The following is a 13,275-nucleotide window of genomic DNA, read 5'->3' on the forward strand; positions in this document are numbered from 1 at the left end:
GTATATATAATAGAGACAGCACTATACATCATTTCTATCCCAAATGCGACAAAAGAGAAAATGATACTTCTAAGGCTAACTTTACCACAGGTCTGATGATCTCTCAAGGCATGCTAGACTGCCAGGGTAATAGTATATATAATAGAGATACCCCTATATGTACGTTATCTTATCTCACAAGCACGGCAAAAAAGAAAACGATAACTTTGTAACTCTTATTATTCAAATAAATTTGAGAGCTTAAACTAATTTGAAACTTTACGTTATGTAGACTTTCTTAAGCTATAGGAAACAACAAACTTACATAAATTGTTTATGTTAAGCGCAATTTATGTTATAGGAAGTTAACGTAATTGGAGCGTTTACTGTATAACTACATAATCGTACTGATGTTCTTCGCCATTTTTTTAAACCTACCACTGGTTGATCGTCACAAAACCTTAACAGATTGGGCCCAAAAGATTTTGATTTAAGATTTAGCTAGAAAATAATCCATGTGTGAACCAAGTACTAAATTATTTCAACTAAGATTAGCAGAATTATCTAAGCTTGGATTAGCTGGATTAAAATTAAAAATATTAATATTAATAAGGCTCCTGATATGAAGATTAACCATATTTAAATCCAGTAGCAATTACTCACCATACTTTCTTCATGTAAAAAGAAAATTCTTGGTGAATAAAATAACATTCTGCAGCCAGTGTATTTCATCATTCTTTCCTTCTGCGACTTCCCTAACTTACCAAATTCGGCTGACTATGGCTGCCAGTGACATAACTGTCGGCAGCAGATGTCCGAGTCTTATTTTGCCTACTAGCTTGCTATAGACAAAGGTGCAGTATTCCACTGTCTGAACGGCCAGTCGTCCAACACCTGCGGCAAAAGGTAATGACTTGACAAAAAGTTTACTAGCAAACAGCTAAAATCATTAAATACAAATACAATAAATTAAATTAATTAGTCTTCTTTCTTGTTCTTGACAAAAGCTACAAATTATATCAACTGTATTTGATACAAAAGCTGCATCAATTTTATTAGATAAAAAAACTGTGAACAGAGTAATTTACACACACTGACTAAAAATTATAGAAGGTTTTGACAGCTTCGTCTATTTCTGTTGACAAAGTCAGCCAGATAAATACAGTTAGAGGCCTAGGTACAACCTATCACGCCCCTCAAAAAAACAAGACCGTTGGCTGAAGTTGAAGTTTGCGAAAACATTCTGTTATAATTTGGAGTTATTGTCTCTCACGAGTTCATAAATGCAAGTATTTATATTGATGACATTGCTTGGTAGTTAGGTTTTCTAAACCAATGTTTGGCTTTTAATAAAAGCAACAACATTATGATCTTCCTGAGACAAACAGATTCTTCTAACAGTTTAGAAAAAGAAACAAACTTTTCACAACTCATGTCTGCTGTTGCGCTTCGTCAATTGATCAATTTTATTCTCTAGACTTCAACTTGATTACATGCCAAGAGACACTCAAAAGGTTGGAATTGCTGTAAAATAAATTTTTTATAGATTTTTCAAGAGGAATAACAACTAATGTGGTAACTCATTAATTTGGGTATGTTGTTAGATTATCAGTGTATTTCCAGTGCATGGATTCTACGCTGCGACCAATGTTTAAACTTCTACGAAGCATCGAAAAATCACTAGAAATATTTGCATTTCTGAAAAAAACAAAATCAAAGTTGGGTGTTTGAACACCACTTATAGCCCTGAGGTAGGTATTAAAACACCGCTAGTCATGGAAAATTCCCTAGTTTTCTATTGCTTGAATAAACAAATTGTCAAACAAAAAGTTGTACAGCATCAGCATCCCTCCATCAGCCAATTATCAAGAAGTTGATTTAAAGCAAATTTGTAAATGTTGAATTTTAAAAATGACCATTTTAAAACTGTATTTGCGTCTTAGATCAGCTCCTTTTTATACCATTTTGTCACCAGATCATTTTGGTACTAAACCGGTCTGGTTGGTTGCTACTAAACCGGTCTGGTTGGTCGATACTAAACCGCTTTACTTTAAAATCATGTTCAGAACCATATTTACCAAGTTTAGGAGTTCCACCAATTCAAAAACATGCGTTGTGTTTTTAGTCATCCATTCAAAACAAATAACTCATGACGCAAAGACAATGCACCGAATAAAACAAACCAACTAATATTTTGATTCGAACTTCAAAAAAAGCGTCAACTACCGGTATTATATTTTGTAGTCAGCGAGCTGAGCCGTTAGTTTTTAGTGCTTTGAAGAGTTTTAGGTAGATGGAGAATGTTCATTGTCAACAGGAAGTTTTGACTATGTCATAAAATCTTGCAAACGTGCATCTGCGCCAAGCGTTGATATTGATTGCAGAGACAATGGAATTCTAAGCGACTTGTGGCACGAATACTGTAAACATTCTGGATCCACTTCTTATTTACAATAGAGATGTTGACAACATTTGCACAAGTTGCAAAATCTCATCTTGCATTGCAGACTATATATAGTCGAACCAAGTTAAAATGGATTAATAGGGGTGGTGGGTAGTCTGATTTAACCGATTGTTCGGTCTTACCGATGTGCCTATATATAGATTTATACATACAGCAAAAATCACATTAACAAAGCCTATATAAATTGCACTATACACTGTGCTCTATTCTATATATATATATATTTCTCAAAGTCTGTGGATCTGTTATCTGTGGATCTGTCATTCCAGCTATAGCTAAAATGACAAATGCGCTATAGCTATAACTATAGCGCATCATAATAATATATAGCACGCTATATAATATATAATAATATAGCGTGCGCTATATACAATAATATATATCACATGCTGATTATTAGCGCCCATATCTATTATCTATCGCCATATATGTTAAAAGATATACGTCGCTGAACTCGCCATGGCGAGTTATCCTGTATCCATTATAATAAAAACAATTCTTGAAATTTTTGTTAAAAGTTTGAAGTTTACTAAAATACATACTAAAACTTCCTTCAAGTATGTGTTTAGTAAGCTAAATTCATTTAAGTTGGATTCAGTGTTTATTTTACATGCCTGTCTCGAAGGTAAAAACTCTCCACGTAGTACATTGTAATGCTATATTATCTTGGAGATCATAACCGCAAAATGCACTGAAGTCATCGTAGGTACATATAGTTACTAAGGTTAACGTAGCATTTTGGTACTATTTTTTAATGATGATGATTTTTACCGCGAGGTGATTGTATTAGATAATGACTATGGGTTTCTAACTTTCCATACCACTCTATGTTTGTCTGTAGCCTACGATATTTTCACATGCTAACGCTGGCATGCGAAAATTGGCATGCCAATCTTCGCATGCCGGTGCTGGCAGGCGAAACAAACTGAAATCAATTAATTGTATACCAAATAATTTTTTATTGTAATCGTAGCGAAATAGACTATATTAAACCATTACTTGCTAATGATTTCACATTTACATTTAAATACCTTCACATTTTTTTTCACACTTCTTTCAAATTATGAAATTTTAAACTTACAGTTGTTTGAAAACCTTTCCAGTTGTTTTATCTACTTTTAATTTAGTTGTCCTGCACAGAACCATTTCCTTATGATGTGAAGTTTGAAAGTTGTGGTTGTTTGACAAAGTTTGAAAACCTTTACAGTTGTTTTTATTTTTTCTCCCAATTGATTTCAACGACACAAAACACTTCTCTTGTGATATATAGTTTGAAAGTTAGAATGGTTAATGTTGTTATATGTTAAATACAAATCAATTTTCTGTCCAAAGACTTGTCAACGCCGAGTAGCACAGCTAGTACTGTATATATACTTGAAAATATTTAGCCTTAAAAAAGAATTTGTAAGCTGTGGTAATTTCTAAAAGTAGCAAAGAAGATTAGATAAATCCTGTAACAGAAAACTAATTTGCAGAAACGTCCATTCACTAAAAATATTACAACTGTTTTGTTTTACTAATTGTAGTCAATAGGTTTATCCTTGAACTTTATGTTGCGACTTTCAACATGATTATTAATCATATAAAACTGCAGTATACTTCACCATCATAAAATCAAACAGCACACAAACAACATTAAAAAAACGAATTTCCCTCTTGCAGTGATTTATATAAAAAGCTCTAAAAAGCAAGTGTTTCTTACATTTAATAATTTTTAAATTTTCACTAAAAATCTTTATAAACTGATTATCGCTTGTTTGAACGTAACTACACTTTAATTGCAGCTGATGTGCCCTAAATTGTCCAAATTTGTCCATCTTATCCGATATCCGGACAACCGGGGTTTGTTTTAACGAGGGTCGACTGTCCTGACACAAGAAAGAGAGATGTTCCCAAACTCACCTATAATTTTGACTAGTAGATACTGAAGATACTGCCGAGATGGTATGAGAATCTTCCCATCGAGACCCAACACGCTATCCAATGCATTTGTGATCAGCTGTAATATTCTTTCCGACTCGAGGATTTTCATGCATTTTAGCACCTGACATACAACAACACACAGAGTTGTCTTCTCTTGCATTATGTGTAGTAACAACTGCACCAATGAACAGTGATAATGTGATTAACAGTATCTCAGATTTCTAGACTATATCGCCTGGACTGAGTCATGAAATATGGATAATAATTTATCCATATTTTTTCTTCCAGCTTCTTTTCTTTTGTTTAATCACTATTGTTGATGAAAACAAATTACAAATATATATATATATATATAAATGTTATTTTCTCTCGTTCTATGCATTAAAACTAAAAAAGCAAAGCCACCAAAATAACCTCCACTTTCACCTGATAGTAATGATGAGAACAATCCTGATTCAAATAGAGGTTGATTAGCACCCTGGCAGTGTCGTGTGCCATGAAATATTGTCAGGTGTAATAGTTATGTGAATAATTATTCTGTAATGCCAGGAGGAGGTTGATTGCCACAGTTGCTAGAGGGTCTGTCTACCGAGACGAATGTCATTAGTGTGACCCCATATAAAGTAATTTTTTTTTCAACTTTCAAACATTGCTGCAGACAGACGAACGGACACATCTATATATATACAAATCTCAAAGTATGTCATATTTTTATTTTTTATTACCTGATCAACGCCGAGCACTCATCTAGTCTTTTATTATAGCAAACGATGCAGAGACCTATTGAACCTATTGGACTAACAAGGCAAAACAGTGTGAATGTAAATTGCTTGCACGGCCTTGAGACGTCAGCTCTATGAGTTTATCATAGAAGTTTATAAATGCCCCGATATATATTTAACAAGCGGTCAATTGCCAACAGACTTTAACAATCTTGGCAGGGGATGCGGGTCACTGCTTAGACCAAATTTGATAAGATTCCATGCCTATGATGTGACATTGATGCAGTAGGATTTTTTTCCATTGTCAAAGAATTTGATCGACAACTACGCAATGTTCCGTCAGCACATTTGACCTCGGTAACAGACCTTCTCAGTACTATTATATTTATTTATAGGTATTGAAGACCTAATCTCAAAACTGACCGAGGTCTAAAATTTTTCAAATCCTCAGACAATTACCAAGTTCAAAAATTATTTAGCTGATAATCTTAACTATAATAAGAGCGGAGTCCATTCCTCGGACAAAAATAATGCATTACACAGGAATCAAACTAGGATATTTGGCATCACGGAGCACCACACTAAACCACTACACCATGCAGCCACCTTGCCACTGCTGGGAATAATTATGCATATATTTATTACACACAATGAACTCTCACGACACGCAGGACTCCCAGACTACTAGTAATAATAAAAAATAACTGAAACCTTGCGTATTGTTGTATAAGAGCTCCAGACATAAAGTATGAACTGACAGTATCACATATGTACACTTGATATGTATAATAAACAGGCATTGCATCAAAGGACAAAGCCTTGCAATGAATTTATTATAATATGTATTTAAAATCGTAAAAATTCTAGATTCAAAGACCACAAGCAGAAAATACTTTAACAGTCAGAGTGTGTCAAAAACCTAGTGTTTCAGCCTGTCATAAAATTCATGATTTTAAATAGTGAGCTACTAAGTTTTGAAACAAAAAAGAAACAATCAAGCCAGGAAGGTACCAAATAAATCTGTATTAATAAATCCCACTTTGTCACTGTGTCTATCTGTTAGTCCACGTAAACGCTTTACTTAATCAACATTTTCTGCTTGATTTCATCTAAATTCCATATATGTATGCCCCATGCCTTCTGCCAATATTTAATCGAAAACGAAAGAAATCAGGGGCATCACCAGGCTAGTATTTAATGAAAAATTTTCTATGACCCCCAACATGTCATGTATAGCAGTCTTTTTCTATCCATTTGTAAAACCTACATCTCACCACTATACCATATCATGTTTCACCTTTGTGTTTGACTGAATATGTAATGCTGAAGCGTTATGTCTTCCAATGACGATATAAATGTGTAATCATGACTAGTGCTGGGACGTTATTAAAAATTCGTTTCGGTACGATATGATGGCGTAGCCAACCGGTATATCAAAATATCGGGTATGTTATTCGGAGTTGTCTTACTTGCTAGAAAAAGCTGCCATGAGAGAACAACTCCCTAATGAGTCATGTATCAGTATAATTCTTTGAAGAATCGGGCATCAAATCTAGAATAAGGTAGAATATATCTGGAAGGTAGAATATATATTATCGTCAATATCGTCAAATATCGACGATATCCGATATTTCAAAATGGGCAAAAAGCACTCGGTACGGCCGGTATCAGAAAGTGGTATCGACGGTATACCGAAATGTCATCCCAGCATTAATCATGACTTAAATGCATTTAACGTCATATGGAATTTAGTATGACTGCTTTTGAACAGCATCAATACCAATGAAGTGCATATATACCTGACGAAGGCCACGAAAGACTGGCTCCAGTTTCCATTTGTTTTTCATCTTATATACTGACCTCTCCAACATGCTTATTTCAGTCCAAAGACTTGACTTTTCACTCATGCATTCTTTTAGAGGCACAAGTGCTTCGTTGTTAGTCTTCACTAAACCTACACAGAATGACCAGGAGAGGGTATAAAAATAACAATAAACTACTAGCTGATTGGGACATTGTGAGTAGATAACTTCACACTAAATCACTGTAAAAACTCATTACTTAATCCACTGATTATCATTATTTGTGGCATTCCCATGCACATCCTAGGACCTATATGCTTTATAGTAGGCCTAATGTTCGATAGTTTACAGTCATTGACTGCCCTAACAACAAAGTCATAAAATAAACCGTAAGATGCTTTCTGCAGCAAGAGATGGATTTGGTTAACAAAAAAATTGCTGCGGTTGGAATTTACCAGACGAACATGTGCACCATGGTCAGTACTATAGATGAAAAGATAATGAGAGTAGAGGAACGCTGGTGTTACAGCCACTTCTGAAACCATTCCAAGAAAACTTTTAAATCTGTTAAATTTTAGAAAGATCTCATCACAGTGAGGAAGCCAAGCTTCGGTATGGCTAGTGTCGCAGGCAAGAATATTTTCATGCACTTGCTCTAGAAACTGACCACAGTTAGTCTCTTGGGCAGGTTCCCAAACTTAGAGCGCATGATAAGTTGGTGCAATGCTTTTTAAGATGTTTTTGATTAACATCGTTTTCAACAACAAAAACGCTAAGGAAGGTAAGTTTAGCGACGTTTGTTTGAGCTTAAAAATAATTAGACCCCAATAAGTTGTTAATTAGTTTATTAATAGTTGTTGAGCGCAGCCTAAGCGTGGCAACCCGCTTGGAAGGAAGGGACATGCGATAGATACATAAATTCAGATTGTGCAGTGCGGCATTGCAAAACCTCGAATAAATGAGTTAACTCAATCAAATAAGGCAGCTTCAATCAAAAACCTATAAAATGATTAGAAAATCATTTCTGTGTTTACCTTTGTGGTAAGTTATATAACACCAGTACAGCATATTAAAGCTTTTTTGGTTTGATAGCTGCAAATAATGGTCACTGCCATAGTTATTGTGGTGTTTATTATTTGAGTAAATAATAATTACATTGTCAAGTCAATTTAATTAATCGTATTCGCGTTCAAATGGGGCATTAGAGCGATATCTTTATTTACAACATGAGAAGATAACTCTTAGTTTACATTATATATTGAGCTTTTGAATTTAGCAACAGGTTGGAGTAAAAAGTGTTGGGTAGGGATTAAATGAGCGAATAGGCAGAATTTGGGTTAATTGTTAAGAGTCCTAACAAAAAAGGCATGTTTTGATGTTTGTGTTAATAGTACCTTTAGTACTTTTGTGGCGTGTATAGTGTAGGTGGGCATTAGACTAAAAATCTACAGGGATTGAAATTTCTTCAGTAATGATTTTGTTTTAGGTTTTGGTCAGAAGTTTGTGGATGCTCTGCAAGAGTAGCCCATGACCACTCAGACATGAGGCCAGAAATCATGTCGGTTTGTTAAGGTTAAACGACCACCTAAAAGCTTTCCTATTCACTGATTCGAGAGAGTTGATGTGCTTTGATAAAAATGGGGACCAGGCGGTTGAGGCATATTCAAAGACTGGGTAGCAGATGGCTCTAAAAAGAAGGGTTTTTGTTTTGGGTGAGCAGCTTTTTAGGGACATCATCAGCATGTATAGGATAGATAAAGACTTAGTTATGGTCTTTTCTATGTGGAGGTTAAAGTTGAGTTTGTTGTCAATGATAACTCCAAGGTATTTAAAGTGAGTGACAAATGTTAGCTGTTGGCCTTTCATTAAGTATTTGTGAAAGGGCTTTTCTGGAAAATTACAAAATAAGTTGTCTCACATTTAGTGATGTTAAATTCCATTGGCCAATTATCAGCCCAGTCTATGAAAGAATCAATGTCTGATTGGAGGTTGGCACAGTCATTAGTTGACTCAATCTGTGAATATAGCAGAGCATCGCCAGCAAGAGTCTGAGTTTAGAAGTCTTTATAGATGTTGGTATATCATTTATAAAAATCAGAAAGAGGTGTTGTATATGCAGGTGTCTCTTGTGCGTCTGACTATGTTACAGGAACTTGGGCTAAGAAAGCCAGATAGGCTTTGGAAGGCAAAGCCTCTCACACAGGCTTTCGGGATTATGCAGCTTTCTCAGCTTATTGATAAAGCTAAGGAATAGCTGACTAGAGATGGAGAAGGATGTACAAGGGGGCATTCTTCTTCCTGCTAGAGGGGAGTGAAGTCGTGGTGAGAGAACGCACAACAGAGGAGGGCCCCAAAACAAATCCCTGGAGAGGAGTTTTGATGAGTTTTGGTGACTGTCATACAGAACATAATACCATAATAATTTAAAGTACTTACGAGAGCATTTAATGTAATCGTCAACGGGTAAACGAATATAAGGAGGACCTTTCAAATTTTTTCGCAGAAAAGCCTCCATGTTTACAAAATTATCGAAATTCCCAGCTTTTAAATTTGAGTATTCGTAACTCAAGTAGCCTTTATTAATTGGCCAAAAACGCACAGAGTAAATTTTACTTTCATAAATTATTTGTTCATTCGAACCTGGAAAGACGGAAACGTGTTTGGAGAAAAGCGTTAAATGGGCCACGCGACGCAATTGACGAATCAAAACTCAAAGTAGGAAACTAAGCTAATGGCGGTCACGACGGTAACGTCTAGTTACACCAGTTAAGTACGCAAAAATGTAGTTGATGCACTAGTCCCATAAACTTTACGCACACAACATTTATATTAATATTACATCGATCGCAATTTTCACTGCATACTTTAGGCAACTAATGCTATGGTGATCGCTATACAAATGGCTGTCGTAACCTTAAAATAAAGTTGTTGCTGTTAAGAGAGTTATTCTGTCATTGCTTGATTTGTCATGGGTGATCCTACTGACCGGAACAAAGGAGAAGAAAGTAATGACATTCATCAACATTTTAATGCTGATTCGCCTTTAAACAGTGACAACGAAGACAACGAAGCCGAACAAGTGCAACCAGCTGTAGAACAATCGAGCTCTGTACAGCAAAGTTCATCGCAGCAAAGAGTTCCAAGAAACTCATCACAAACTTCAGAAAACTCGGACACAGTGCATAGCATCTTGTCAAGTATTACCAATCAAAATGCTGCAGTTGTAATTCCAGTTGACGGAGGAGCAGGTGATGGAGAAGAATCGATTGATGCTGAAAGAATGGAAAAGTTTTATACAGGGGCTCTATCAGCTATAACCAAGGCAAGTGACTCCTTCAAACAGAGTAAAATAGGTATTTACAGTTATACTTGTTAGTGCTTGTCAATTGGTTATGTCTGTTAATTTAAATCGATGTACAACTGCTCGAATTTTTAGGTGGTGGTTCTTGATTTAAAATATTTTCTAGTAAAATGTGTTAATATTGCGCATAAAGTGATAATTGCTACATAGTAGTAGGGCTTTGCATCAAATTTAGAAATATATGTAAAAAACAATTAGCTTTTAACACCACTCAGCAGATAACAAATATGTTAATATTAGTTTTGTGCTACCAAAATATTGATTTTTCTCCTTTACTTTAACCAGATAAAGTAGCTGCAGCATATCTATTACCTGTACACTTTTTCTGATTTATTAAATTTTAATATCAACATTATTAACTGTAATGATACAGGTATAAACATAATAGCACTAATATTGAACAATGAAAGGCTATTTAAACAAGCCATTTGTGAGAAATGTTAAGAGCTAACTAGTTGAGTATGAACATTGCAATTTTTTGTAGCTGGGAACTTATAATTTAGTTATATAGCATAAATCTCCATTATATGTATTGATATATAGAATATGTATATATCAGTTTTTGTCTTTTTGTTAAACAATATGTCCAGTTATAGCAGTTAAAATCCAGCAATGAAAGATTTGCATGGCGCTGGGTTTGACCTCAATACATTAAGATCTAGAAGTGGCGATCTTAACCTTCGAGCTACACGGAATACAATGGATTCATCGAGCAAATAGTCACTACATTTGTTAAAATACTCACGCTTTAGGTGTCTGCTAGCACTGCTGGCCATTACGAGTAACGATATATATATATATATATATATATATATATATATATGCGCTATATATATATATGTGCTAGCAGACACCTAATTTATTTATAATATATATATTTAAAAAAAAAAATATATATATATATATATATATATATAAGATATATATTTTTAAATATATATATTATAAATAAATTTATAAATATTTATTTAAATACTAAGATATATAAATATTTATATATCAAAAAAAATTAATGTGAATATTTCTATATATATTTAAATACTTAAAAATAAATATATATATATATATATATTTTTTTTTTAAGTATTTAAATATATATAGAAATATTTACATTAATTTTTTTTGATATATAAATATTTATATATCTTAGTATTTAAATAAATATTTATAAATTTATTTATAATATATATATTTAAAAATATATTTCTTGTCAACAAAATGTGTGCAAACAAAATGAAAAACAGTTTTTTTTGCAGATGCGCCGTCAGACTGTGAAGACTGAAACTAAAATTGACAACTTAAGACAAGAAGTCAGTCACGAAAGAATGCAAGCATGGACGGATGAGCACTTTGAAAGTTTGCAAAAAGCCCCGGGCAGCAAGTAGTTTTTACACGTTGAACTATGCCTAAAATAGATGCTACAACTACCTACTTCAAAAACTTAACTGCTTAAAGATTTCTTCTTCAATTGTTTTATAAGTTTTATAATCTATGAGACTTATGCTATGATTGTAGACTAGCTAAGGAGTAGTACCTAAAGACAGCAATGACATGGAATTCATTATACTGATTAACTCTGTTTATTGATAAATGTTATTGTTTCAATTGTCAGTAAGTTTATTCAACAAAGTCTCTGTAATCCTTTTCGTATTTGTTGCAAATACATGTATATGCAATAGTATAACATTGTTATGATAAATCATGTTTTGTAGCAGAACTAAAACCAGAGCTGGGTCTGAATCCTTCTCATTTATCCGATACCAAGTTAGTTACAAACTAGTATGTATGCAATCAAATAAAATGTTAATGCCAAATGATATCTACCAAGTAAACTCACTCCCACACTTTAGCCCTTAAATTATCTCCTGATGCATGCAATTTAAATGCTAAAATGTTCAAAATTTATTTGGAAATATTTGGCAAATTATTGAGTTGAAAAGCTTTCAAGAAGCTAAACAGATGTTTAACCATAAATGTTACCATAGATGTTACCATAGATGTTACCATAGATGTTACCATAAATGTTACCATAGATTTTACCATAGATGTTACCATAAATTTTCTCTTTTATTATCATCAGTTGGTTGAACATCAATACTAGATATTGTACTGTATACGAGTAATAGTAGTAAGTAGTTACCAACAAGTAGTACATCCCAATGCAGTATTTCTTTTTATCCAAGGATGTGTTGAGTATATTTCATGTATTTTGCTGGGAGAACAACAGTAAGCAGAACATAAAATATTAAAAATATATAAAAGTATTGCCATTGGCATGGAGAAAATACATAGACCTATTAACTATATATTATTATAGTTAATAGGTCTATCAGAAAATATTTCAAACTTTTGTTCTATTGCTCACTTGCTGCCTGTAAATTTCATAAACAACAGTTTTAAAAAATGGATCCAGATATAATGCTTTGCCTTGGATGCCTTATTAACCCATTTTACTAAAAGCATTTTTTTTATTAGATTAGACATTGCAGAGATAGATATCAACCTGCAAGCAAGGGCTGATATTTAGGTTTGGTCTGGAGAAAAATTTTACTGAATGCTAAAATGCCGAGTGCGCTATTCAAACTAGATGGACACCATGAAAAAGCTAAAACTGTGTAGATGCTCCTTTCACAGGTGCCTAGATAATTATCAATGGAAGATGCAGCTTTCACAGGTACCTAGAGAACTATCAATAGTAAATGCAGATTTCACAGGTACCTAGAGAACTATCAATAGTAGATGCAGATTTCACAGGTGCCTAGATAACTATCAACGGTAGATGCAGATTTCACAGGTTCCTAAAAAACTATCAATAGGAGATGCAGCTTTCACTGGTGCCTAAATAACTATCAATAACAAATGCAGCTTTCACTGGTGCCTAAATAACTATCAATAATAGATCCAGCTCTCACAGGCGCCTAGATAACTATCAATAACAAATGCAGTTTTCACAGGTGCCTAGATAACTATTAATAATAGATGCAGCTTTTACAGGTGCCTAGAAAACTATCAATGGCAAATGCA

At 33.8% G+C, this 13,275-nt stretch overlaps 2 protein-coding genes across 2 annotated transcripts in view; one reads left to right on the plus strand and one right to left on the minus strand.

The window, feature by feature from the left end:
* LOC137408544 (nucleolus and neural progenitor protein-like) overlaps positions 1-9,510 on the minus strand; it is a 52,093-nt gene extending 42,583 nt beyond the window's left edge. Inside the window, exons 1-4 of the mRNA XM_068095108.1 lie at positions 9,327-9,510; positions 6,888-7,042; positions 4,346-4,487; positions 744-873 (exon numbers count right to left, since the gene is read on the minus strand). Of these exons, the coding sequence (XP_067951209.1) occupies positions 744-873; positions 4,346-4,487; positions 6,888-7,042; positions 9,327-9,405 (506 nt within the window). The 5' untranslated portion in view covers positions 9,406-9,510. The remainder of the gene's footprint in view (positions 1-743; positions 874-4,345; positions 4,488-6,887; positions 7,043-9,326) is intronic.
* A 282-nt stretch (positions 9,511-9,792) lies between these two features.
* LOC137408745 (uncharacterized) lies at positions 9,793-11,888 on the plus strand. Its single transcript, XM_068095325.1, has 2 exons — positions 9,793-10,212; positions 11,508-11,888. Exons 1-2 carry the CDS (start codon positions 9,859-9,861, stop codon positions 11,634-11,636), a joined length of 483 nt encoding a protein of 160 aa, XP_067951426.1. The 5' UTR covers positions 9,793-9,858; the 3' UTR covers positions 11,637-11,888.
* Positions 11,889-13,275: the final 1,387 nt, after the last annotated feature.

This window comes from Watersipora subatra, chromosome 11, assembly GCF_963576615.1.
Source record: "Watersipora subatra chromosome 11, tzWatSuba1.1, whole genome shotgun sequence".
In the NCBI taxonomy this organism is placed as follows: Eukaryota; Metazoa; Bryozoa; class Gymnolaemata; order Cheilostomatida; family Watersiporidae; genus Watersipora; species Watersipora subatra.